The sequence below is a fragment of the Meriones unguiculatus genome, chromosome 7 (assembly GCF_030254825.1).
Source record: "Meriones unguiculatus strain TT.TT164.6M chromosome 7, Bangor_MerUng_6.1, whole genome shotgun sequence".
Taxonomy (NCBI): domain Eukaryota; kingdom Metazoa; phylum Chordata; class Mammalia; order Rodentia; family Muridae; genus Meriones; species Meriones unguiculatus.
The window spans coordinates 1,429,563-1,454,874 of NC_083355.1; the positions used below are offsets into that span (position 1 = coordinate 1,429,563).

A 25,312-nucleotide genomic window follows, 5' to 3' on the forward strand; every position below is an offset into this window, starting at 1 on the left:
GGACTAGATGGACGAGCTCGCCAGCCAATGAGCGCGGGGATGCAGCTCGGCGACGGCGACCGGCCAGTGGCGAGGCCGGGCGGGCGGGGCGCTGCGGCTGTCAAGCGCCCTGAGCCGGGGAGGCGTCCGTGGGTCCGCGGCGCCCGGGGCAGCCCGCCGCCGCCTGCGCGCAGCCTGGGCCGGCATGGGCTGGGGGCTGGGCCGGCACGATGAGCTCCCTGGGCAGCCCGGTGCGGGCCTACGACTTCCTGCTTAAGTTCCTGCTGGTGGGCGACAGCGACGTGGGCAAGGGAGAGATCCTGGCCAGCTTGCAGGACGGAGCGGCCGAGTCTCCTTACGGCCACCCGGCGGGTGAGCGCGGCCGCAGCCCGCGGGGACGCAGCGGTGGGGCGGGGGTAGCGGCCTCTCCGGCGTGAGTCTGGCCCTCGGGGCGCCTGGGCAGGGCCGGGTCCCGCGCTCCGGGGTGACGGCGCTCGCTGGGCAGAGTCCGGGAGCGGCCGGCGGTGGGCGTCAAGGGAGACGGCGGGTGTGAGCGATGTGTCTGGGAGAAGCGCACGGGACTGCGGGGGGCGTGAGCAGAGAGGCAGCGCGTCGTGGAGCAGGGGACCACAGGCCCCGGCCGTGACCTTTGGTGCGCGGGTCTGCAGCAGGGAGTAGCAAGACTAGACTCTCGGGCCTCTGGTTCCAAGCACCAAACTCTGTCCTAAAGCACAGGACCTGGGGCGGGGGGAGGGAAGAGACGGGGGCAGAGGAGGAGGGCAGTGACCTCCTCAGACAGTGGCTGTGAACGGACTTCTGCCACTGCCTTTTGGTGTGGTTGTGGGGTTAACTCCCCGACCCGGGGCCTGTGGCCTCTGTTCTCCGGGCTTGCAGGCTGCTTCCTGCATCTCCAGGCCCCTGGCAATAGCACGGGGCCAGCAAGGCTCTCAAGGCGTGTGGTCCAGTGTCAGGAACTTCCAGCGTGGACAGCACAGACTTAGACCCGAGAGCGGGGGCGTGTCCGCAGCCCTGCCCTGGCTCTGTTGCTCAGCGCAGCACAGGCCTCAGAGGGGCGAGAGGGAAACAGAGAACAAGCCCACACAGGGCACGTGTGTGCCGCAGCGGAGGAGAGAGAGAACCTCGAAGATGCAGCCTGTCCCGGCTGTCAGCGTGGTCTGAGAATGACGCGTGGCCTCTGCGGACTGAGACTCACTACACAGTTCTTCCAGGGCTAAGAGAAGAGCTCGGGAAGGACAGCCCAGGGCGGCGCTCACACCTGTCTCCCAGCTTTCGGGGGGGCGGGGGCGGCTGCCATGAGTTGGAGCTAGCCTGGGCTACAGTGTGAGGCCCTGTCTGGGGAGGGAGAAGAAGAGGGGGAGGAGAAAACAGCAGAAACATAAACAAACGGGGGAGAAGCGGACAGTAAAGCGCCTGTTGTGCGGACAGGCTCAGGGCTCCGCTCTGCGCTCAGGTCCAGTTCGGCAGCCCACGGTGCGATTTTCACACCGCAGAGGCTCACAGCATCCGATTGTGTACTGTAGCTGAAATAGCAAAGAACGCCTGGTATTCGCGCAACATTTAAACGAATCCAGAGCCGGCCAACTCTTTTCAACCGTGGCTGCTCCTGAATTCCTCGGAGCGCTCGGTCGCCAGCGGCCCAGGGAGGACTGCGGGCCTTTCCGAGTCGTTGCGCTGAGAGCGCGGCGCCTCTGGACCGCGTTCTGGCCGCGCACGGGGTTCCCAGGCCGCTCTGCTCTCTCCCTCAACACCCGGGCACTTGTTCACTGTCTTTTCGGAATGTGATGTTGCCATGGTGAAAGCATTATGTCAACTGATTTCCTGATGGGTGATTTGCCTTTTCTTTGGGAATTTTTGATGACTGCTTTTCTTTGCCTTTCCTTGCTTAATCAGGCCGTGACTCAAAGTTTTGATACGTTGTATATTCTAAGTTCCTAGTTAAAAAAGTTTTTCAGCAGGACACGGTGGCACAAGCCTGTAATCCCAGCGCTCGGGAGGCAGAGGCAGGTGAATCTCTGTGAGTGCAAGGCCAACCTGGTCTACAAAGCCAGTCCAGGACAGCCAGGGCTACAGAGGGAGACTCTGTCTTTTTGTTGTGTTTTTTTGTTTTTTGTTTTTGTTTTTGAGAGAGGGTATTTTGCCTTCTTGTATGTAGGTGCTCCACATACATGCCTGGGGCCCACAGGTATCAGAAGAGGATGCTGGATCCCCTAGGCCTGGAATTATGGAGCGCTGTGGGCTGTGTGCGGTGCTGGGAACCAAACCCAGGTTCTTCGCAAGAGCGTTGTGTGCTGTTCCCCGCTGAGCCAGCTCGTTTTTGTGTACGGGCTAGGACGGAGCTCATCTGGCAGAGCGCTTTCCTAACACACACAGGAAGCCTAGGTTTGCTCCTCAACTCCATATTAAAAACAAAACAAGGGGCCGGAGAGATGGTTCAGTGGCTAGGGGTGCTGGCTGCGCCTCTGGAGGGTCCAGCACCTGCATGGCAACCCACAGTGTCTGTAACTGCAGCCCAGGGGATCCGGCACCAGCCATGCCTGCAGTGCACATATACATGAATGCAGGCAAAATACCCACACATAAAATAAATCATTAAAAACTGCATGTTGTGGCACATAGCAGTAATTGCAGCATTCGAGAGATCAGATTGAAGCAGGAGAATCAGGAATTCAAGACCATCCTTGGATATGTAGCAAGTTCAAGGCTACACTAGATCAGCCTTAAAAACAACCAAACAAACAAGAAATGTAAAGCATATGTTTAGGATTTTTATTTTCTCTGATAGCTAATAAAATTAAACACATTTTCATTTTTAAAAGTTTCTTTTATAAAATATTCAAGCCTGTCTTTTCCTTATAGCTTGACTGTTTTTAGTAGGAGTGTTTAAAGTGTGTCCTGACCATGAGATTGTCAGGCACTGCGCACTGTGGCTCTCCTCCGAGCATCATTCTCTCAACCCTTTAGTCATGGTTTGTACAAACAGGAGACTGTTTTTGTTTTTAATTTTTAGAGGCAGGGTTTCTCTGTGTGGCCTTGGCTGTCCTTTGTAGACCAGGCTGTCCTTGAACTCACCGTGATCCTCCTGCCTCTGCCTCCCACAGCGCTAGGATTACAGCAGGCGTGTGCCACTGCCCCCAGCTAGGAGACTCCAATTTTAACATTGACCAAATTAGCAACGTCTCATGGTTAGAGCTGAGTTTTGTGTAACATGTCTATTGCCAAATAGTGAAAATGTTCCTCTCTAAGTTCTGTTTTCTACCTTTGATTGATGGCTGCCTTCTAGCTGGAATACGGTGTGAGGCCGGGATTGTCTTCGTTTGTTTTTCTATTGTGTGATAACCATCACAACCAAAAGCAATTTGGGAAAGGTTTTTTTGTTTTTGTTTTTGTTTTTTTTAAGATTTATTTATTTATTATTTACTCAGTAGCCTGTACACCAGAAGAGGGCACCAGATCTCATTATAGATGGTTGTGAGCCACCATGTGGTTGCTGGGAATTGAACTCAGGACCTTTGGAAGAACAGTCAATGCTCTTAAACTCTGAGCCATCTCTCCAGTCCTTGGGGAAGGTTTTATTTCATCTTACAACTTACAGTCCATTATGAAGGGAAGTCAGGGCAGGACCCAAGGCAGACGCTGCTGGCTGGTTGGCTTAGTTTGCTTTGTATATATACAGAGAGCATTTGCCCAGGATGGTGCTGCCCACGGTGGGCCCTTCCACATCAATTGTCAATCAAGATGCCCACAGATTTGCCTACTAATCCAGGCGAGGTTCTCTCCTCAGATGATTGAGCTTGTGCTGACAAAAACCAAACAAAAACCAACACCAGCGAACACAGGAATCAACATGCATTTTTACTGTTTTGACGGTTAACTATCCAGGTGAAGAGATGTCTTCCTTTCTGTGCTACATCTTTGACAACATGCTTGGGGAAACCTCGGTCTAAGCAGCTGGTCTGAACGTTAACCAGCTTCCCATTTCTCTATCAAATACCTGAGGTATGCGCTTTATTTAATTCACAGTCTTGGAGGGCTAATCCATGTCCAGCTGGCCTGATGCTTTGGCCTGGTGCAAGGTAGTAAGCCCACCATGGTGAGAGCACATGGAGGAGGAGAGCCCCTTCTCTCAACCAGAAAGCAGAAGGGGAGCAAAGAGGGCCTGAGGCCTCACCATGACCTGAGGCTTCACACCAGCCCTCTCAAAGGGTCCACCATTCCCCAAACGGTCACCTAGAGGCAGCCCCTAGGTTTCAGGCGGCGGAGGACCCTCCCTCGAACAGTAGCAGCTGGTTGTGTCCTGCTGAGTACGCGTTCACGCACGCTCTTCCTGTCCTGCTGAGGGTTCCTGTGCGTGTGTGTTCTCTTCATCCAGGCCTAGATGAACCTCCCCGTGGGCCATCTTGGACCTGTCACTCTCTGTGGGCTCCGGGTCCTGTAGCTCTGAGGACCCTTGCTGGCCGTGGTGCCTGCTTCCCGGGGAGCTCTCTTCCTGTGGCGACAGGAGTGGATTCTCCTCCAGGCGGGCACGGAGCTGCAGAGGGCCAGCAGCCACAGCGCCCTTCTCCTCGCACACATCCCACCCAGCGCTCCCTCTGCCCCAGCTGGTGGCACCGCCATGCCAGCTGGGGCTTCCTTTCCCTGAGTGAGGACTTTTCTGCATCCTGTGGATGTCATCCGTGGTGAGGGAGGGTAGCGGAACAAACAGACGCTGCATACCACACTTGTTGCTTCCCGAAGGTTTCCAGCAAGACAGCCATGTTCCCTGACTACTTCCCTTCTTGGCTGTCTCCAGCTCCCTTTTCTCAGGAAAAATCTCCCCATTTTTAATTTCATTTCCACTAAGAGGTAATAATGCTTCCCATGTTTTGAGAGTGTGCTCGAATCATTTCATAAGACAAAGTGGTGTTGTCAGCGTGTATACATAGCACGCTTAGGTTCTCGACAGGCAGGTTGGCTCAGGGGGCTGTGCTAGATCCCCACCCCCTCATAAGTCTGTCCTAAGAGGTAACGCTCAGGAAAGTCCTCTTTCTTCCGAGCAAGGAGCATTACTCAGTGACCCTTTCTTTTTGCTCATGACAAGTGCTCTTCCCAGAGCAGTGTGTCTCCCCCTCTTTCTGTTCTGCAGGCAACCGTACATTTTGCTTATTTACAAAGCTACCCTACAGGTAAAACATGATGTGTCTTCCCAAGGTGAACTCAACGGTTCTCACCTGAACCCATGCCCTCAGGAGAAGCTCCCTAAACAGGAGCTGCTCTCCCACTCGTGGCGCTACCTATAAGCATACAGTAAATTTTTAAATGTAATTTTTTAAGTTCAGAAATGCTTCTGTATGCTTTAAAATAATAAAGCTGCATGTACCGTATTGACTGGCCTCCTGTGTGCTAGGCAATGCTCAAACATTTGTGATTTTTTTTTTTTCATTTTTTTGTTACTATGTAGCTCTGGCTGGCCTGTAACTCACTGCCTCCACCTCCTCAGTGCTGGATTAAAGGTGTGTATCACCATGTGAAGCCATGCCATGCCTTTTTTTCTTACTTTTGTTTTTCTAGAAAGGGTTTCTCTGTGTGTTGGCTTCTCTCAGTCTTGTCTGTCCTGGACTTGCTTTGTAGACCAGGCTGCCTCGAACTCACAGAGCAATTCCCCTCCCTGAGTGCTGGGAATTCAGTCAGGTGTGCACCACCAAGGGGCTCGGGGTTCGTTACTTTGTATTTTTCAGATAGGTTCTTCCCGGGTGGCCTGGCCCAGCCTTGACTTCCTCGGCAGTGAGTCCTGCCCTTACAGTCCTGCGGCCTTCAGTGTGAGGAGTGCAGCTCTGGACTCCTGGAGCGATGAACCATATCAACATGTGTTTGCAAGCTGTGGGTGCCTTTTGCAGCATAAGATTTTAAAAAACATATTTCAAACTTTATTTTCAGGTTTATCTTAATTTAGCTTAATTAGCTGCCAGAGAATGATTACGCACAAATAAAATGCTGGAAAAAAAAAGCTGCAGTGTACTAGGGGTTCTGCTTAAAAACCTAGAAGACGAGGTCCCAAAGGTCATAAATAAAACTATTTCTTTTTAAATGTTTACATTTATTAAGCAGTGTGCACATGTGTGCACGTGTGTTTGTGCTACAGCTCACATGTAAAGGAAAACTTGCAGATTCCACTATGTGAATCCTGGGGGTGAGACTCAGGCTTTGCACCAGGTTCCTTTCTCTGAGCCATCACTGAATGGTGGGTGGACTGAGCGTGTGGACGGCACGCTCGCCCTCCACGCATGAAGCTGGGGGTCTCAGCCTGTCGCTCGGGTGGACTGAGCGTGTGGACGGCACGCTCGCCCTCCACGCATGAAGCCGGGGGTCTCAGCCTGTCACTCGGGTGGCAAGGGCAGGAAGACCAGGCATGAAAGCTCAGCTCACAGAGATTTCTTCCTGTTCTATGTTGTCTCAATCCAGCTCGTCTCACTCTTTTAGGGCGTTTTGGAATTGGTGCTGTGCTTGGGGCGTCACCATCAGCCCTCTCTTTATCCCTGGAGGTGGCCTTCCGCCCAGAAGCTTACGTATCTATGAAACAGTCTCCAGAAGCCCTTGGAGTCAGGCTCTCTGGTCTGCGCTGGCCTGCGCCGTGGCACAGTCCTTGGCGGACTGGGGTGGCCTGGCAGCCCTCTGCTTTGTGGTCTGTGAGCAGCAGTGGCCTAACCGCTCCTGGGAGACCACTGACCCTGTGAACCAGGTGGATAGAGGGTCTCTCGTCTTAAAAAAAAAGTGTATATGGGGGGTGTGCCCGCACACAGGCCTGTGCTCTGCAGTCATTCACTGCCCAGGGAGGCCACAGGGGTTGTGAGCCACCGTGGTGGGAGCTGGACCCGGGGCCTCTGGAAGAACAATCACTCTCCACTAACTGAGGCACTCTTTAAAAGTTTTGTTGGTATTTACATATTGGAAAATTGGTGTCAAAATAGGAACTCATTATTGCACACCTTACAAAAAGAAACAGAGTTGCGCTGTCTTGGTGGAGTAACCGAACTTACTTAGGACTTTCTGGGCAAGTACAGCCGCCCAGCAAGTCTGTACCGCTCAGTCTGCTGCCTTCCAAGTGAACAGGCTTCTGGGAGTCTGGCTCGCCCTCCTCTATTCTGGATTGGCATACACAAAGAACCACTGTTTGAACATGGCCGGGCTATGGTAATCTTGAGGTGTCTTTGATATTTCACTTCCATAAAATAAGAATTTAGACTTTGGGGCTGGCTAGATGGCTCAGTGGTTAGGGTGTGTGACCTCAAATGTCTACCACATGCAGTGCTTGCTGAGGCCAGAAGAGGGCACGGGAATTACAGGTGGCTGTGAGCTGCCACATGGGTGCTGGGAATTAAACCCAGGTTCCTTCACTTTGTTTTGTTTTCTTTCTCTGTGTAGACCAGGCTGGCCTCCGACTCAGAGCTCCACCTGCCTCAGCCTCTAAGCGCTGGCATCAAAGGCACGTGCCAGCACTGCGCGGCTGTAGCCCATGCTCTGTAGCACAAGCTCTCTCTCCAGTCCACTGACTTTAAACTCCTAACACACTGTACAGAATTCAGACCTCCACCAGGTACACAGCTGAGTCTTGGACGCTTTGCTATGGGGAAGCTGCCCTGTGATTTTCGTGTCTAGCCTGAGCTGAGAGAGTGACCGCAGACACTTGTACCGTCCTATCCTGTTGTTAATAATCACACAGGCGGCCAGGTGGTGGCAGTACACACCTTCCCCAGCACTTACGCAGAGGCAGGAGGATCGCTGAGTTCAAGGCCTGGTCTGCAGAGCAGGTTCCAGGGCAGTCAGAGCTGCAGAGAAACACTGTCTCAACAAACAATTACACAGGAGGCCCTTACAAATGTTCCTCGAGTTTTGGGCCTGAGGCAAAATGGGCCTCAAACTTTTGTTACATTGTATGGGTTGTGTATTCCAACTTCCTTTAGTTCCTCTAAACATGACATTTGAATTGTGGCAGGATTGGTTTGATTGGCTTGATTAAAACCTAAAGCAAAGCAGGTTTATAGAGAACGACTCAAATATCCATATTAAACAGTAATTGGCCTTGACATGTAGATTATTAATTAATAATGCAAAAGGTTATTACCGTAACAGGAAAACATTCGACTACTATGAAGAGTACAAAGTTCTCTCTTCGATTAGGAACTTGTATGCACAGATGAAACTGGTTTCTTCCAGGCAGATGCTGTGCGCGTCGGGAGGTTGCTGACTGATTGGGGTTTGGGCAGAGTCAGTTCAGCATGGTACAGAAACCACCAGAATTGGGGTCAAATGGCTAGTGTGGGCGGAACCTGAAAGGAGGGTTTTCCACATCCCTGTGACCTCTTTCCTGGAGTGGCAGGCTGCCGAAGAGTGGGGTGCTGTGGTGGAGGGGGCTCCCTGAGCCGCTGGGAGAAGGGGCAGACACGGGGCCTTACACCAGCAATGATTCTCACAGAGCTAAAGCAGGGCCCAGAACCACTGTGCCAGGTCATCTTGCTCCCTGATGGCCTGAGGGGAGGACCACCCCACCTCTTGGTGTCATTAACCCTTGGTTCTCTGGCATTATGCAGGCTGGCTGTAGCTGTATTGTCATCTAGCTTTCCTGTATCTCTACATCTCCTACTGTCCTATGCATATCAGGCACCAGATTTGGGGCCCACATTAATTCATCATGGTCCTATCTTGGCTATATCTGAAAAGATCCTCCTATTTTCTATTTCAAAATAAGGTTATACTTTGGGATTCCAGGAAGACATGAATTTTTTTTTTTTCAGGACAGGGTTTCTCTGTCCTAGACTTGCTTTGTAGACCAGGCTGGCCTGGAATTCACAGAGATCCATCTGCCTCTGCACCCCCAAGTGCTTGTATTAAAGGCGTGCACCACAACTGGTGAAGACATAAAATTTTGAGTGACTATTCAATCCAACACACATGGCAATATCCAAATGGGTATGGGTATTGTCCCCATTTTAAAGACAGGGTTCTGCAAGGCAGGCCAAGGGCTTGCTATGCAGCCAAAGATGATTTTAGACTTTTTTTTTTTTTTTTTTTTTTTTTAGAAAAGCCACACTATGTAGCTCTGGCTGGCTTGGATCTCTATGTTGACTAGGCTGGCTTCAGACTCTTAAGAGGTCCGCCTGATTCTGTCTCCTGAGTGCTGGGAGTAAAGGCCTGTCACCACACCCGAGAACCCTGAACTTCTAACGCTTCTATCTCACCTCCTGAGTGCTGGGATCATAGACATATACCACCATTCCTGGTTTATGCAGGACTGAGCATCAAACCCAGAGCTTTGTGCATGCTGGGACAAGAAGTCTACAACTGAGCTACACTGGCAACCTGGTGTTACTCTTCTCGTGAAAGCAGAACTGAGAATTGGGACCCCCAAAGGACTTCCCCCAAAGTCAGCCTCATGCTTAGGGCCCTCACCCTGGACTTGTTCCTGCGAAGCTTTCCTGGTCACCTGGTCACTGGGCTACCCCAGCCCGACAAGCTTGCAGATGGCACAAAAGCTTTGCCATGGTCATCTGTTTTAGTTGCCTTTATCCAACCTCCCTAGTAATGTTTTCTAAATTGCAAAGGAGAAAAGATAGATAATGTGAAAATAATTAAAAAAAAATTTCCTTTTATTTTCTATGAATGGGTGTTTTGCCTGCACGTTTGTCTGTATGCTATGTGCACGTGATGCCCAGAGATATTAGAAGTAGGTCTCAGGCCCTGTGAATGGGAGTTACAGGGGTTTGCTGCTGCTGTTGTTTTGTTCTTGTTGTTGGTTTTCTGAGACAGGATTTTTGTATGTAGCCCTGGCAATTCTGGAATTTGCTTTGTAGACCAGGCTGGCCTTGAACTCAGAGGCCCTCCTGCCTTTTTGCCTCCCAGAGTGCTGGAATTACAGGCTTGTGCCACCTGGCTTCTCTTAGGCATTTTTAACCATGACAGAAAACCCATCAACTTGAACTGTGCCAGGCCCTGAGCAGGACAATTTAGCCCATTCCTTCTCTTAGTTCCAGGGAATGGTGGCCACAGAATGCCCACCTCAGCACACAAACTCAGGGTATACCCTGAGCTGGTGTGCCCTGAGAGGCCAGCAGCGTATCAGAGGAGGAGGTGGCGCTGTGCCCTGTAGAAACCCTCTCCAGGAGGACATCTCCTCCTGGCCTCTCATGCTCATGTCTGTTCTCTGGATAACACAGCTCTTAGCGTCAGGGTCCACAGCTCACAAACACCAGGATGCATGCTCCTGTGTGCTCCTGGCAGCCCAGTTCCTTCCTATCTTCTACTTATCTGAAAGGGTAAAGGCAAGACAAAGATAGGGCCTTACACCTGCAGCCACCTGCCCTTCCCAATCCCAGGGTCTTTTTCGAGTTCAGGGTTCTGAATCACGATTCTCTAAAGTCGGATCCTAGCGTCTTCTAGATTAATGGGGAAGGTGGCTCCCTTTTCACGCCATCTTAACCTGTCCTAGAACAGACAGTGACTTGCTGTCCTTGGGCTGAGTGTAGTCACAGCCACCAGAGCCTCCTCTACATCCTCTGATCTAGGTTCAAATGAGGCCTTTCCCTTAACAGTGCACACACACACTGCGTGTTCTCTAGTGTCTGCTGTACCAAAAACGAACCCAGGAAGAGCACAGGACTCCTTCCAAGACAGGTGACTGAAGACAGGCAATAACCACAGTGGTGTCCCGTGCATATTTATAACAGGGTGCTGCTAAAAAGAGAACTTTGCTTCCCTCTCCACCCTTGTCCAAATAAGAGAACAAAGAAGAGACATTGTGTGTCCTGGGGAAGGAGCAAAAGGCCAAGATCTTTATGGTAAAAATCATACTTGTAAGGTCAGAGTGAACCATTTTATGCTGAGCTTATTACAGTGGCCTTGAGTGTATTCACAGTGTTGAGCAACCATCATCACTATTCTCCTGTAGAATATTCTTCTCCTTCCCCGTGGGAAGTCACATCAGCTGCACCCACGGGTCTCCAGCACCTAATCTGATACCTTATATTTTAATCCAACTTGATACATTACTCAAAAGTCAGGTGCTCAGAAATAAACATGTTATAAATTACATTTAATCAATATTTGCACCATAAGTGATCTTCTTGTATGAAGGGGCACATTCCTGTTAGCTCATTCCCAGAAATAGAAAGCAGCAGCTGATGGAGGAGTCAAAATAGATCACTAAATCACTTATTCATCTAAGAGTCCTGAGAATAGACTGGTGTTTGATTTTTTTCTTTTGTGTGTGTGAGGTTTTAAGGTTAAAACTCTCTTTCTCTTAATAACCCTGTTGTTCTGATTCACTCTGTGACCATTCTGACAGGCCCTGTATTTTAATCCTGTTATCTTTCAGTATTTACTGCATATGTGCATGCGCAAACACACGTTATTGTGTACCGTGTCACATATGTGGAAGTAAGAGGAAAGCTTGCAGGAGTCAATGCTCTTCTTCTAGTAACTTTATCCCAGGGATCAAATACAGGCAGCCAGTACAGCCATCGTGTTCTCATAGTCTGAGTGGATTAGTCACGTTCAATGGATTTGACTCATACTTTCTATGCTCACACTGACAGCATCGGTGTCAGAAATGTATCTTACAGGTCAAAATGTAGCAAAGACAAGAAATAGAAGACAAAAAAAAATGAGGAGCTGATATCAAGAAAGCATGGGAAAGAATAAAGCAAAATACCCCAGAAACTAAGTCCAGGAAAGATTCTTGTATTGGTAAACTTAAACCTAGCGATGTGAGCCTCTGGCTTCTGTGTCTGTGTGGCTCTGTTAGGTATCTTTCATGAGAGAGGGCCTGACATACAAGCTCTGTGGAGGTGTTGGGCCACAGACCCTGATCAAGTGCCAGGACCAAGCAGACACAGCTCCACAGCAAGGCAAAGGTCTCACCAGCATCAGGGATCCTGAAAGGGGCAGCTGTGTCCTGCTAAAGGGTCTCTCAGGCTCCCCCAGGCCTCTGACCCTAGAAATCCCAATAAATGTGACTGACTCAGGTAATGGATAATTAGGCAGTAGAGGGTGGATGCTTGGAGGCTGTTTCCTCTGTCTCCCCTACATGTGGATGAGGCCTTTGCCTTGCTGCAATGCTATGCTTGCTAAAAGAGTGCTCCTAAGCCAGGTACATACAGGAATACAGCACGATGGAGCATCAGCAAAGGGCCAGCGTAGATTAAACTGACCACACAGCGCAGCTCCTGAGCAGCCCTCACTTGGTTCCAGGGTTTCCCTCTGGCTTGGTTAAAGGCCTTTTCCCTTCCAGCTAGTTTGGGATGGAAACAGTTCCTATTTTGGGCGCCTTCTGTGAGAATCTCACTGTAATCAACTCAAAAGACTTGTGTCTGTTCACCAAGGCTGGGGCCAAATGCAGAGTCCAGCCCACTACAGCTGTTAGTTCAAAACAGGCAGATGTTAATTCTCTCCTTTTTTATAAAAAAGTTATATAAAGGCTAAACAACACCCCAGAAGACATAGGTGCCAAAATTGATGATGTAAACACTAGAAAGGCACTAATTTTTAGGTGCTTTCAGAGCCAGGAATGTAGTAAAAAGCCCACAGTGGTGATAAGATCACATCAGAGCACAGGGGGATAATGGACACCCCCTGAGCAGCAGGAAGAGACAGGCCTGCACATGGGGTAACAGGTGGACCACCAAAGGCCACCTTTATCAGGGTGGACCCAAGATGCTGAAAAGACACATCCATGCCCACCACAGGCAAGGACCTTTGAGTTGTGGCACGAGGATCCTTATTTCCAGCCAGGAAAACTGACACCAAGAGAAGCTGCAGGAGCTGCTGGTGTCAGGCCTGTGCACATCTGTGCATGGATCATGGTACAACAGCAGGACCTGAAGCCCCAGGGGTTACGCTTCCTGGTTTCACAGTGACTACCCTGTGCAGAAGTGGGGAGAACGAGGTCTCCCCATCCCAGTGCACCAGATGGAATGCGTTCCTCCCCCACATCTAGACGTTGAGATCGTGATGACTCCCCTCCCGTCAGCAGAGCTTCCTGGCCTGAAAGAAAGCTCCCTGGCCTTCTGAGAGACAGCCCTATTGGGAACCAGGAAGAAATGCTTTGCAGAGCTGAGTCTCCTGGTACCTGACCTCATCCTCCTTTTCCAGAGTTAGAAGTAGGTTCCAGTTCTTTAGAAGCAATGTTATCTATGGTATTTTTATGAATAACCCAGCAGTCTGGGAAAGCACCCACCTAGCCCTGTCCTAACTGCTCACTTACAGGGCTACAGAGAGGTGATGGGAGCAGCGCCCAGAGTGGAGACAAGGTAGACTCTGAAGGAAGGTCAAATCAGTCACCACAGAGAGAAGGCCCCATGCGGGCCAGCCTCTCCTCACCAGAGCACAGCTGCTGGGAAAGTTACCCACAGCCCTCAGAGCTCTGGGGTCAAGCCTGCTGCTTCCTGCCTCTGAGAACTGGTCATGGGGGGAGGGGGCAGGTCATTGGGCCAAATCACCGTAATAATGGAAGTCTGAGTTAAATTGTTGTTGTGGTAGGGTTAGTCTCCTCAAAGGCCAAAATGAAATGTCCTCCAGCCTGTGAAGGCAGAGTATTCTGCCTGTCTAGAGAGAGACATGCTGAGGTCAGAATTATTTCCACATTCACAATAGATTTCTGATCATGCTTGCTCATTGTCTCATGGAGAGACTGAAAAGCCACGAGCATCCCAGGGGAAAGAAACATTTTTTCAAAGTCAACGCTGCCCATGCTCTGTTGTCTGCATGCCTCAGCGCTGGCCACAGCAGCACTGTGTCGGACACTCTTGGGAACTCCATGGATTTGAAGGTCTGTGGGAGGCCAGTGTGGTGCTAGGATGACAGCATGGGCTCCTCCCGGGACCCAATGGCGCAGGGATTCTCTCCTGTGGTCATGAGGAAGCTATCTCAGGAGCTTAATGTGAGAAACAGACTGGCATTAGCGCCAAAGGTATTCACTGTGGGAATGAAGTCAGCAAATGATGCGGAAACTGCCCAGCTATCCTCCAGGCTAGGAAATAGACAGAGGCAAGAAACATTGAGAGAAGGGCAAAAGAACACAAAAGTAGAGAAGTGGGGGAGGGCTGTCAGGGTGAGACAGGCCCAGGTCATGGAATGTCCAAAGTCTCAGCCATGCCAGCATCTTTTTGAATTTTCACTAATGGATTAGGGGGTACATTGTTTCTGACTCTGAGTTTCTTAAAAAGAACAGCAGTGTAAAAGTAACTTTTATTTGCCTGATTTGTCATCTCCAAAAGAACAGAGGTGCAAAAAGTAACTTTTATTCAACTGATAACCTAGGCCTAGTCCCTGAAGCTCTAGCCTTCATACAGTTTAGGCCTAGAATGTTTTCAGCCTCTGAAACTTACTGCTGAATATGCTCACCCTTTCTAGTTCTTTCTGAACACTTGCTGGCTGGTTCAACTCAGCTGTTCTGGCCCAAACTACTCTCCCAGATGACATTCAATCTGGCCTTTTTTTCATCCTCTGGATTGCTCTGTTTGGCCTCTAACTCCAGCAATCTGTTTTTAACCTTCTGGCTCCTTCTCATTCTCTGGTTTGGTCTCTCTTCAACCACTCTGTAAAACTGCCTGCTCTCTCTCTCTCTCTGTGTGTGTGTGCTGCTCTCTTAAGTAGCTTCCTTTTCCTCCCTCTTCTCGTGAGAGTTGGACATATCCTATTCTGTCAAATCTTTCTCTGATTCTTCACTTTGTCTGCCGCTCAATTAGACATCAATTTCAAACGTGGCTGCTTCCTTCTACAAACTATGTCTTCATTATTTGGGAATAAAACTGCACCAACACATCTGGACCTAAGCCTTTCTTTACCCAAAACTTGCTCTATACCAGCCTGGCCTTGAACTCAGAGACCTGCTTGCCTGTCTCCTGGATTAAAGGTGTGTGCCACCACAGCCCATGCTGTCTGCATTCCAGCTGAATCACACAGACCTAGGTCATCTTTGGATGTGACTTCTTGCCAGAGAAGCCATGTTCTAAATTAAAATTCCTCTACACACCAGAGTTGTTTCTAAGAATAGGATTTCATTTTTCCATTGAGTCACCAGACCACTGGCATGATGGACCATCTCCTCTGGACAGAATGTCAGCTTGACAGGAGACAGATGGAGACTCAGAGCCTTACTCTGAGACATGGACTGAGAGGGCTGAGGACTGGATAAGGGAGTTGGACCAGAAAAAGGAGGAGCTGTGTCACAGAAGGCAAGGATAGGGGATCTGTCTTTGACATTGGGGAAATGCATAGGTGGGTTCAGGAAGAGTTCAACCACTGTTCTGTCTAAACAGAACCAGAGCATGGAGACCTCAAGTTCTTGGACATCTGTTACCTGCAGACCTGGAGAAGAGCTCCCTAAAGGAACTCATACACGGGTTCTCTCCTGCCTTCCTGTGCCCAGCACCCTGGAGACACAGCTGTAGCATTTCTCGGACTGCAGACCTGTAGTGGAAATCCAGACCTCTAGACTTCCTCAGGGAACCGAGCTCCAAGGCCGTTTCTTCAGTGTTGAAGATTGAAGGAAGCAAGGCGAAGTTGTATGCCTGACTCATACAAGGTCTACTTTTCAGGCTGGACTACTTTGAATCTCAGCACTAGCGAGGCAGAAGCAGGCCTGAATCTGTGAGTTTGTGCCCAGCCTGGGTTATAAAGCAAGTTCTAGGCTAAGCAAGGTTACACGATGATACCCTATCTGAAAAAAAAAAAAAAAAAAAAAAAACAAAGAAAAACAAAACCAACCAAACAAACAAAAACAAAAACAAATGGTGGTGGCATGGGTTACAAACTTTGTGGTGTCTGTGACACAAACAGTGTGCTCCTTGCTGGCATCTTCTAATGGGCTCATTTTCTGGGCTCTGCTCCCATCAGTTCTTGGTATGGTCTGGTCTCCAAATCTGGCTACCCTCCAGGGGCACCAGAAGTGAACGCACAGTTTCATTCTTTTTTTTTTCTTTTTTTTCCAAAGAGCCTCAGGTAGCCCACGCTAGCATGAAACTTGCTATGTGGGTGAGGATGATGAAATGCTGACCTCCCCTGTGCTGCCTGAGCAGCGATGGGACTGCAGGCATCAGCACACCAGCTCGGGAGTTTCTTCTTTGTTAACAGTGTGTAGATGAGTGTTTTGCATGGATGTGCACCGTGTGCTTAACTCTGCATAGGCTAGGAGGGGACACGGGATCCCCAGGAACTACAGTGACAGATGGTGGGAGCTGACAACTGGGTGCTAGAAACTGAACCTGGGTTCTCTAGAAGAGCAGCCGGTGCTCTTACACCATGAGCCGTCTCTCCAGCCCCACCAGGTGGTTTCTTTGAGAAGCAGAAAAACAGTTTCTGTTGGTATGAAGGAGGGTGATTTTGGTCCTGGCATGATGGTGCATACGTGTCATCCCAGTACATGGGAGGTGGAAGTGAGAGGAAGGTCTTCTTTAGCTACATAGATAATTGGAGGCCAGCCTAGACTACACGAGACCTTGTTTCAAAAGCCAAACCAACACAAAAGTTTGGAGGAATCTGGGATGTAGCTCTCAGGAAGGGCAGCTACCTAGCACAAGCACACACTTTAACATCTCTTCTCTTAGAGGAGAGGTGTGTTCGTTAAAATAAAAGTTTGAGCTGGATATGCTGGTGCACTCCTTTAATCCCAGCACTCAGGAAGCAGAGGCAGGTGAAACTCTGAGTTAGAGGCCAGCCTGATCTACAGAGCGAGTTCCAGGACAGCCAAGGCTACACAGAGAAACCCAGTCATGAAAAGCAAAAAGTAATAGCTTGAGGAGGCTATTGAGACAGGACAGCAGGTAAAGGCTCTTGCCACCAGGAGTAAGGACCTGAATTTGACCCCTGGGACCCACAGGTAGAAGGAGAGGCTGCCTTTTGAATTCCACAGAAGTGCGCAGATGCTGTGGCATGCATTCTTGCCCATGAATGTAGTAAAAATAAAACACAAAATGTGAGGGGCTGGTCAAAGGGCTCAGCTGGTAAACTGTTTTCCATGTAAGCGTGACGACCCCCCAAGTCCAGATACTTCCCCTCACACAGCTTCATTGGAGGAGACAGGTGTGACAGTGACAACCTGAGTATGAACTCTGGGACTCATGCAATGGTAGGAGTGGAGACCCGAGTCCTGGAGACCCGAGTCCTGGACGCTGTCCTCTACCCTTCCTGATTGCCACAGCCCATACACAATCCCCACGACACTAAAAATAAAATCTTAAAATAAGTGGAAAGACTGACCTGAGGTTAGCTTCTGACCTTTACACGTGATGGACACATGTGTACTGGCATCCTCGTGCACAAATATAGACATGTATGTACACCACACAGACATACACACAGGCATGCACCCTTGAAACGAGAGAAAAGTTTACAGAGAAAAGTTTAGCATAATGTATAGTGTAGTGGTCACTTGGCTTGAGGCTGTTCCCCAAGCCTACCTTCCTGTGCCACAAACTCAGAGCTGGCATCTTCCTGTCTGCTCCCCCAATGCATTCCCTTCATATCCCTAGTGTGACAGACTGTTCCCTTAGCACAGCTGATATGAGCTCGCAAGGGCAGTACATCATAGCTAGAACAAGGGCAGAGAGGTAAGGAAGGACAGATAAAGGATACAAAACCCTGCTGGCCACAGCTATAGCAAATCCGCCAGCCACCAGGCCATCTATGGCTCTGAACTTAGAGCGTAAGGTCCAAGTCGTTGGCACCGTGGGATCAGCCCCGCCCCCTGGCTCAGTGCCTTTCCTCAAGACAGCAGTAGAGGATGACCAAGGCCCAGCATACCCAGTTGGGAAGTGCCCAGACACTGAGCTCGTGGCAGCCAACGTGGATGCCTGAGTGCTTGAATCTGAGTGGTTATCCACTGGTAGGTCGGTCTGGGGTTCAAGGGAATCTCCAGGCTATACAGTCAGGGTCTCACATACCTGCTTGTGAACTTGAAGCTATTGAGGAACCCTATTCTCTCTCAAGAGTTTCACATACTTCACTGTTCTGTCATGGGTCATGACTGAGGAAATACATCTCAAACCTAAGATGTCCTCAACCCTTTTGCAGGAATTGACCACAAGACGACCACCATTCTGCTAGATGGCCGAAGGGTGAAGCTGCAGCTTTGGTGAGTTGGGGGCTGCTCTAGTGAGGAGGCCCTGGCTCTGGAGCCAGGCTCCTCAGGGCCAGCTTGAGCTTGTGTCTTTCCTCAAAAGGTATTGACACAGTTATCTGGGTCCACTGAAGCTCTTTACCCCATTATTCAAGGATATGTGCACCCAGGTGTAGCTGTGTCTTAAGAGCTTTTGTTGACGGAAGAACCTCACCGCTACCTGCTTCCTGTTTTGCTTCACCTGGTGCTTCAGGGATGGGAGTGACCACGACAGCCCAGTCCTCCCACCACTAGTTCTGAGTGTCTAGGTCAGAGGCCTGTCCTCGCACCAAGGGCAGAGGGCTTGTGGACAAGCTGAGCTATGCTCCCTCTGCTCTGGCTTCCCCTAAGGAACGCCAGGCCCAAGTTCAGATAAACAGCCCTGTCTTCCTTTTTCTCCTGACCCTAATGCTGGGAATTAGGGGTTCATTCTCCCTCCTGACTCCCCGACCTGTGGGGAGTTACAGCTGAGGTTAAGCCTTTAGCTCTCCTGGTTCTGCCCAAAGACCCTGAGTTCGTAGCTGAGTGTGGCCTACTTGCAGTGGAATTGGTCTCCTGAGTCTGCAGCTCCTGCTCACTGTTTTTTTCTTCGGGAAGCTAGGCCCATTTTATTGCACTCTTCCAGAGGCCTTGGGGACTTTTGTGATGCTCAAAACCAACCCCAGGAGCTAGAGATATGACCCAATGGTTAGGAGCACTGGCTACTCTTCCAGAACACCTGGGTTTGATTCCCAGCATCTACATGGTGGCTCACAATCATCAGAACCAGAGCATCTGATCTTTTCTCCACAGGCACTGCACACATGTGGTGCACAGACATAATTACAGGCAAAACATCCATACACATACAATAAAAATAAAAATTCAAACAAACAGAAAAAAACCTGAGTCCTCTCTCAGGTTGTGTGAGTTGCTGTGTCCACACTGACCCTTCTGCATAGCCACAGCTTCCACTCCAGCTTCCTCACGTCCAAGCCCAGCCCCTCCACCAGCCTCCAGCCTCTTTCCTCTCTGTAGAGGGGCTGTGGCTGTGTGCAGGGGTCTCCCCATGAGTCTGTGAGGACAGCACCACACAAGGCCAGGAGATACAACTCTGTTTTTCTGTCTTCTTGCCACTTTCTAGTGGTTTCCATGTGGGTTCTGTTGAGCTGGTCCTGAAATGTTTGATCACCTCACTTAGAACAGTGAGACAGTCCTTCCCATGTCTTGGGCAGAAGTCAGTGCCGCCAGCTCACGCCCTTCCTGAGCCCAGCGCTCCTCAGGTGCTGTTAGTCGGCAGCTACAGACGATGTATAACGGAATCACAGCAATTTCGTGGCATGTGAGGGCACACCCGTACACACGGCCAGAAACTCTTCATTCTCACGATAACGCTGAGGTGGGTATGCTGACAGCACGTGCAGCTGTGTGGCCACAGAGCTTTGGACCAGACTAGTCACAGTGAGCACCATGAGTGCACGAGGCCAGGAGCCCTCCCAGGAACACCCTTCCTCTTTCCTGGTCGTCTCTGGCATGCTGATCTAGCCCTCGGAGTGCCACACTCTGGTGTGTGCCAGCACCTGCAGAGCAGACGTCCTGTCAGTTTTTGTGTTGATCACCTGAGGGACTTGTCTGGAGGACCGGCTTATGGTGCAACTGACGTCAAGGAGGTCCCTTCCCTATCACTGAAAATATTTTCACTCTCTGCTGGGATGGAACCCAGTACCTTGCTTTCATGATGGAAGCATACTGCCACCAAGCTATGTCTCCAGTCTAAAATAAATTATATCAGGTTTACTTAAATGTCTGAGAATCATGTTAAAACCCATTGTTAGGTTTCTGCCTTTTTTGTTATTTTGAGTCAGGGTCTCACTATGTGGCCCTAAGGGGTGGAAACTTGCTATGTAGACCAGGAGTCGTGAACTCAGAAGCGTCTTCCTGCCTCTTTCTACAGAGTACTAGGATTAAAGGGATGGGCCCCTATGCCAAGTTTTAGTTTGACTTTTTGTTTGTCTGGGTTTTTCAAGACAGGGTTTCTCTGTGTTAGGCCTGGCTGTCCTGGAATTCACTCTGTAGATCAGGCTGGCCTCAAACTCATGGGATCCTCCTGCCTCTGCTTCCTGAGTGCTGGGATCAAAGGTGTGCACCACCATCGCCTGGCTCTAGCCTGGGGAGATAGGTCAGTATTAAGAGCACTGTCTACGTTTGGTTCCTAGCACCACATATATATGGCTCAAGGTTACCAGTGACTCCAGTTCCAGAGAATCTGACACCCTTTTCTGGCCCCTGCAGCATACACACAGTGCACAAAAACTCACACAGATACACATAAATTAAAACAAACAAATCATTTTTGAAAGTAAATATTAAAGCTCAGCTCAGTAGCACATACTCATAACCTCAGCACTTGGGAAGAGGAAGCAAGAGGATCACTGCAAGCCTGAGTCAAGGATGGGTCACATAAAGAAACCTGTCTCAAAACAAGTCAGATGTGCTGGCCACGCTTTTGACCTCAGTGCTCAGGCCGAGGGTACGGAGTAATACCCTTTCTCAGAAAGCAAACCAAGGGCCTTCAAGATGCTTCTGTGGGTAGTGGTGCTTGCCCCCAAGCCTGATGACCTCAGTTTGATCCTCAGAACCCACATGGAGGAAGAAGGATCCCACAAGTTGTCCTCTAACTTCCACACATGTATCATGGCTTGTGCACATGTGTGCATGAACACACTTGTACAAACAACAGTGAATGATTCTAGAAGGTTGTGTGGATGCCAAGATCACACCAGAAGATTCAGGGTGACTTTGTGGCTTTGCCTTGGACTAGCACTTGATGGCAACCAACACAAAACTGTAAAACATACTTGTGTGGCTCCAAAGTCTGAGAAGGTGGTTTTCAGGGAGGAACAGCAATTTCCTCTTAACAGTCTCCAACATGTTTTTCAGGGACACCTCAGGGCAGGGGAGATTTTGTACCATATTCCGCTCGTACTCCAGAGGTGCACAGGTAAACAGCATTTCAAGCCTGGAGGTCAAGCTGATTTTGAAAAGTAACATTTTTCAAATTTTTACTTAGCCATCTCCTTTATGGCTGCTGGAGGATGAGGCAGTTGAGCTTATCTGTAAACAGATGCAGTTCTGATCATATGCTATAATCTGGTGGCTTGCGTGTATTCAGCACGCCAGATGCTGCGTGTGGGCGTGGGGACACGCATGTGCGTATCTGTATTTGAGCTTCTTGTATACGTGTAAGCATGTCCATGTGTCCACTCTATGGTGGGGAGGGGGCTTGCTCTGGGCTAGGTGGTGATGTCCCCTTATCCTATGCCCCAGAGCAGCTTGTGGATATGAGTTCCAGCCTCCAGCTCAACTTGATATTTGAGCATTGGTCAGTGAGTGCATGAAACATCATTGGAAATAATAATGTAAATTCCGCAAGGACTAGATGAATCAAAATTACATGCTTTTGTTTAGGGACCAGGCATAGTGGTGCATGGCTCACATCCTAGCACTTGGGAGACAGAGGCAGATGAATCTCAGTGAGTTCCAGGCCAGCCTCATCTGTACAACGTAACACTGTCCTGATTTTAAAAATAATTAGTTTTGTCTCTACAAGTCTCTGGACCAAGCTTGCCTCTATGTCCTCCTGTGTGCTGACCTTTGTGACTTCTCCCCCAGGGTGTGATCCTGGTCTATGATATTGCCAACCGATGGTCCTTTGATGGCATCAATCGATGGATTAAGGAGATTGATGAGGTAGGATGTGTGATTTTGGCCAGGGAATGAGCCATATGGCTGTTGGTCAGAGGCTCCAGCAATCTGGAGAACTTCACCTCACGGCTGGACCCAACAGTGTGTGGAAGGACCTTAGGCCTCAGGGAACTGGGCTCTGCTGTGCCTCTGCTCAGGCATGCAGGTTCTGTTTGCCCCACTCCCATTTGGTGGGGTGGGACAGCTATTTACACAACTACTATGGAGACCTAGGCACTGAGCACCAAGCCTGCTGATTAGGGTCTTGTGGCTTTCCTAATAAAAGGGTCACAGGCTGAGTGTTTTCTTCAGGTTCTGGAGGACAGAAATTGGTAGGGCCATGTTCTTCCAAAAGCTCCAGGACAGGACAAAGGCCATATTTACAAGTAAGGTGCCATTTGGAGGTTCTGGGTGGACGTGAGTTTGTGGGGGCATACCACTCAACTCCTTTTCCTTGCCTCTCTCATGCTCTAGCATGCCCCTGGGGTTCCTAAAATATTGGTGGGAAACCGACTGCACCTGGCCTTCAAGCGGCAGGTGCCCACGGAGCAGGCCCAGGCCTACGCTGAGCGCCTGGGTGTGACCTTCTTTGAGGTTAGCCCTCTGTGCAACTTCAACATTACAGAATCCTTCACGGAGCTGGCTAGGATCGTGCTGCTGCGGCATGGGATGGACCGTCTCTGGAGGCCGAGCAAAGGTATGCTAGGAAGGCCAGTTAAGTCTCCTTACGCCCCATCAGGTGTAAGCTGGGTCTATACCCCCTTGGACAATTGTCTGCCTCCTAGGACCTTGGTGGCCATTCTCAGAAAACAAATGCATTGAGGGGCTAGGAGGTGGTTCAGTGGGTAAAGGTATAGGAGACGGTTCAGTGGGTAAAGGTACTTGCTGCCAACCTACCAACCTGAGTTTGATCCCTAGAACCTTCGTGGAGGGTTTTGATCTCCACATATAGGTTGTGACATACAATAAACGTATTTGAAAGAACACTTACTACAGCTTTGGAAGCTCGTGAGATTCTTCTGTAGTCTGTATATGGGCAGAGTGGAGGCAGGACAGGGCCTGCTAGTCATCAGTGACACAGCTTCCTGTCTGACGTTCCCAGCTCCTGGAGGGAGGCAGTCAGATGTGGGCTCCCCGCTGTGCCCATCCCTAATCATGGAAACATAAAGCAGCAGCTCTTTTCTCTTTTCAAGTACTGAGTTTGCAAGACCTCTGCTGCCGAGCTGTGGTGTCCTGCACGCCCGTGCACCTGGTAGACAAGCTCCCTCTCCCTGCTGCCGTGAGGAGCCACCTGAAGTCATTCTCTATGGCCAATGGCCTGAATGCCAGGATGATGCATGGCCGCTCCTACTCCCTCACAACCAGCTCCAGCCACAAGAGGAGCAGCTTCCGAAAAGCCAGGACCAGCCACCCATCCCAGAGCCCACCCAGAAACTGTGCCAGGAACAGCTGCAAAATTTCTTAGAGTCCTGTCACCCCAGCTCCTCAGGAGGCTGAGCAACTAGTGAGGCCCTGCCTGAAAGTTAAAAAGCAGGAAGAGGGCTGGCTCCCTGGGGGAGTCTGGAGGACAGAGACCTTTCCAGACCTGAAAGCATCTCCACCTCGTACGGTTATGCTTCTGCTTCATTTGGAATGGCCATGCCATGGATGTGGTACCCACGCCCAGTGTGTTGTGACTGACACTTTTGTGTGGATGTGCATGAAGCTCTTGTTCTAGACGTGAATGTGCAAAGGGAAAATTAGTATTCTGCTCTACTCTTGATACTATGAAATTCTGAGTGTTACTTTTATGATGATTGTTGTGCAACTTTTTCCGTAGCTGCTTTCACATGGCTGATAAATGTGTGTAGTGAGTACATATCCAAGGGACTGTCAGAAGCTATGCTAATCAGATAGCCTGGCCTCACGGATGTCACAGAGTGGCCTTTTGCAAACCTTTTCGTGTCAAAGCCCCGACTTCTAAGAACTGCCGCAGCTGCAGGGAGAGACAACGTACACCAGGCCTATCCTGTTTGGTAGAACATGGGTTTGATAAAGTTTTTGCTATGTCATTTACTACATTTTGAGATTAATAGGTAATCTATATTCATATTTTTCTGTAAACCTACATTTTTTGTACAAAGTATCCTACAAGTTACGAAGTTATGGGAAGAAAATGCCAAAGATATCTCCAATTTGAACATAATTGTTCAGCATTGTTTCAACAGATTAGCAAGGAGAAAGGTATATCAGCGAAAGATGGAGTAAAAACAGTGTTACTTAAGGAATTATTTCTCAATAAAGCGGATACTTGCTCCTCTCTTGGCACAGTCATGGTGTCTTTCTAGACCTAGGTACAGCACAGATCTGTTCCACTTGCCTCCTTCCTGGTTCACAGTGCTTGTCCCAAAGCTCAGCTTTGTCCTGCTGTCACCTTCAGAAAGGTTTCTTCCCAGAGAAGTGCAGAGGAAGAAAGCAGCACTGGGTATGGAGGCTAATGCCTGTTTCCCAGTTCTTGGGAGGTTGAAGCAATATTGCTGTGATATTTGGGCCAAGGCGGAACTACATAGTGAGCTCCAGAGTTAAGAGGGTGGGACCTTTTCTCAACAAAACAGAGTGAGTGAAAATAAAGTACTACAGACAATACTCTTTTTTTGTGTCTCCTGGTAAATGTCAGGCTTGTTAAAGCTGTGGCCAGGTACTTTCCTAGAGATGAAACCGTTGTTACTCTCTTTGCCAAAAAAACATTCTGGCTTTACAAAGGCTCAAGTATAGGTTTCTTTTCTGGTCCTATACTTGGTAAGCTGGACACTATAAGGGATTAAACTACAGGAAAAGTGAAATGAAATTCAGTCTTTTTGTTAGTGATTTGCATAGCTTTAACAATTTTTGAGGCTCTAAATACAGTAACAATGTCCTTAGAGAAGATGGCGCATAGCTATCTGCGCCACTGAAGGCCTGAAGCTGGGCATCCTGCTGTGTGGAGATGAGGTGAATACACACCCACAGAGAAACAGGTGAGTGATGCAGCCAGTGAAGCCTAAGAAACATGGCCTCCTTGCCAGTGGCCAGCCTGTGAGGACACCCTGCCTGGGCCTTCACAGCCTCCTACTTGCTATGCCACAGTGGAGAGAGCATGTAGGGCATGGCATTCATGTCTTAGGTTTATAACCAGGGAGATGAAAGGACAGGTCAATCATTAAAGTCCCTGAATGGCTTTCTCTCCTCTCTTCAGTGCTGAGGGGATGGATGGTGACTGTGTGGGACACATCCCTGGCTAAGCCAGGCCAAACAGGTACTTCTTTCTGACTCAGAAATATTGGGATCACAAGCATAAATCACCATGCCCAGACCTGACTTTTGTAACCTCCTGTGACCTAGTGCCTTTTGAAAGCATATTTGTTGAATGATTATTAATATTTAATATTGATTCATGTAATTATGAAGGTGACAGTTATTCCTTAACCCACTATTTTATAAATAAAA

The 25,312-nt window shown here is 49.4% G+C and overlaps 1 protein-coding gene and 1 long non-coding RNA gene across 2 annotated transcripts in view; one reads left to right on the plus strand and one right to left on the minus strand.

Moving 5' to 3' along the window:
• The first annotated feature begins 85 nt into the window (after positions 1 to 85).
• Rab40b (RAB40B, member RAS oncogene family) lies at positions 86 to 24,146 on the plus strand. The gene is made up of 6 exons (XM_021637405.2): positions 86 to 351; positions 18,040 to 18,100; positions 21,044 to 21,104; positions 21,776 to 21,853; positions 22,322 to 22,544; positions 23,041 to 24,146. The coding sequence occupies exons 1-6, from the start codon at positions 210 to 212 to the stop codon at positions 23,310 to 23,312; spliced, it is 837 nt and encodes a 278-aa protein (XP_021493080.1). The 5' UTR covers positions 86 to 209; the 3' UTR covers positions 23,313 to 24,146.
• The window catches only part of LOC110548817 (uncharacterized), a 13,812-nt gene continuing 2,702 nt past the window's right edge, over positions 14,203 to 25,312 (minus strand). The window contains exons 2-3 of the long non-coding RNA XR_002476420.2: positions 22,839 to 22,996; positions 14,203 to 19,683 (exon numbers count right to left, since the gene is read on the minus strand). This is a non-coding gene — a long non-coding RNA (uncharacterized LOC110548817). The remainder of the gene's footprint in view (positions 19,684 to 22,838; positions 22,997 to 25,312) is intronic.

Excerpts from the sequence above, each read along its gene's own strand:
- Rab40b (XM_021637405.2), top strand. The coding sequence starts at position 210 with ATGAGCTCCCTGGGCAGCCCGGTGCGGGCCTACGACTTCCTGCTTAAG. Across the intron at positions 21,105-21,775 it reads CGTACTCCAGAGGTGCACAG|GGTGTGATCCTGGTCTATGA; the intron begins GTAAACAGCATT and ends CTTCTCCCCCAG. Across the intron at positions 22,545-23,040 it reads TCTCTGGAGGCCGAGCAAAG|TACTGAGTTTGCAAGACCTC; the intron begins GTATGCTAGGAA and ends TCTCTTTTCAAG.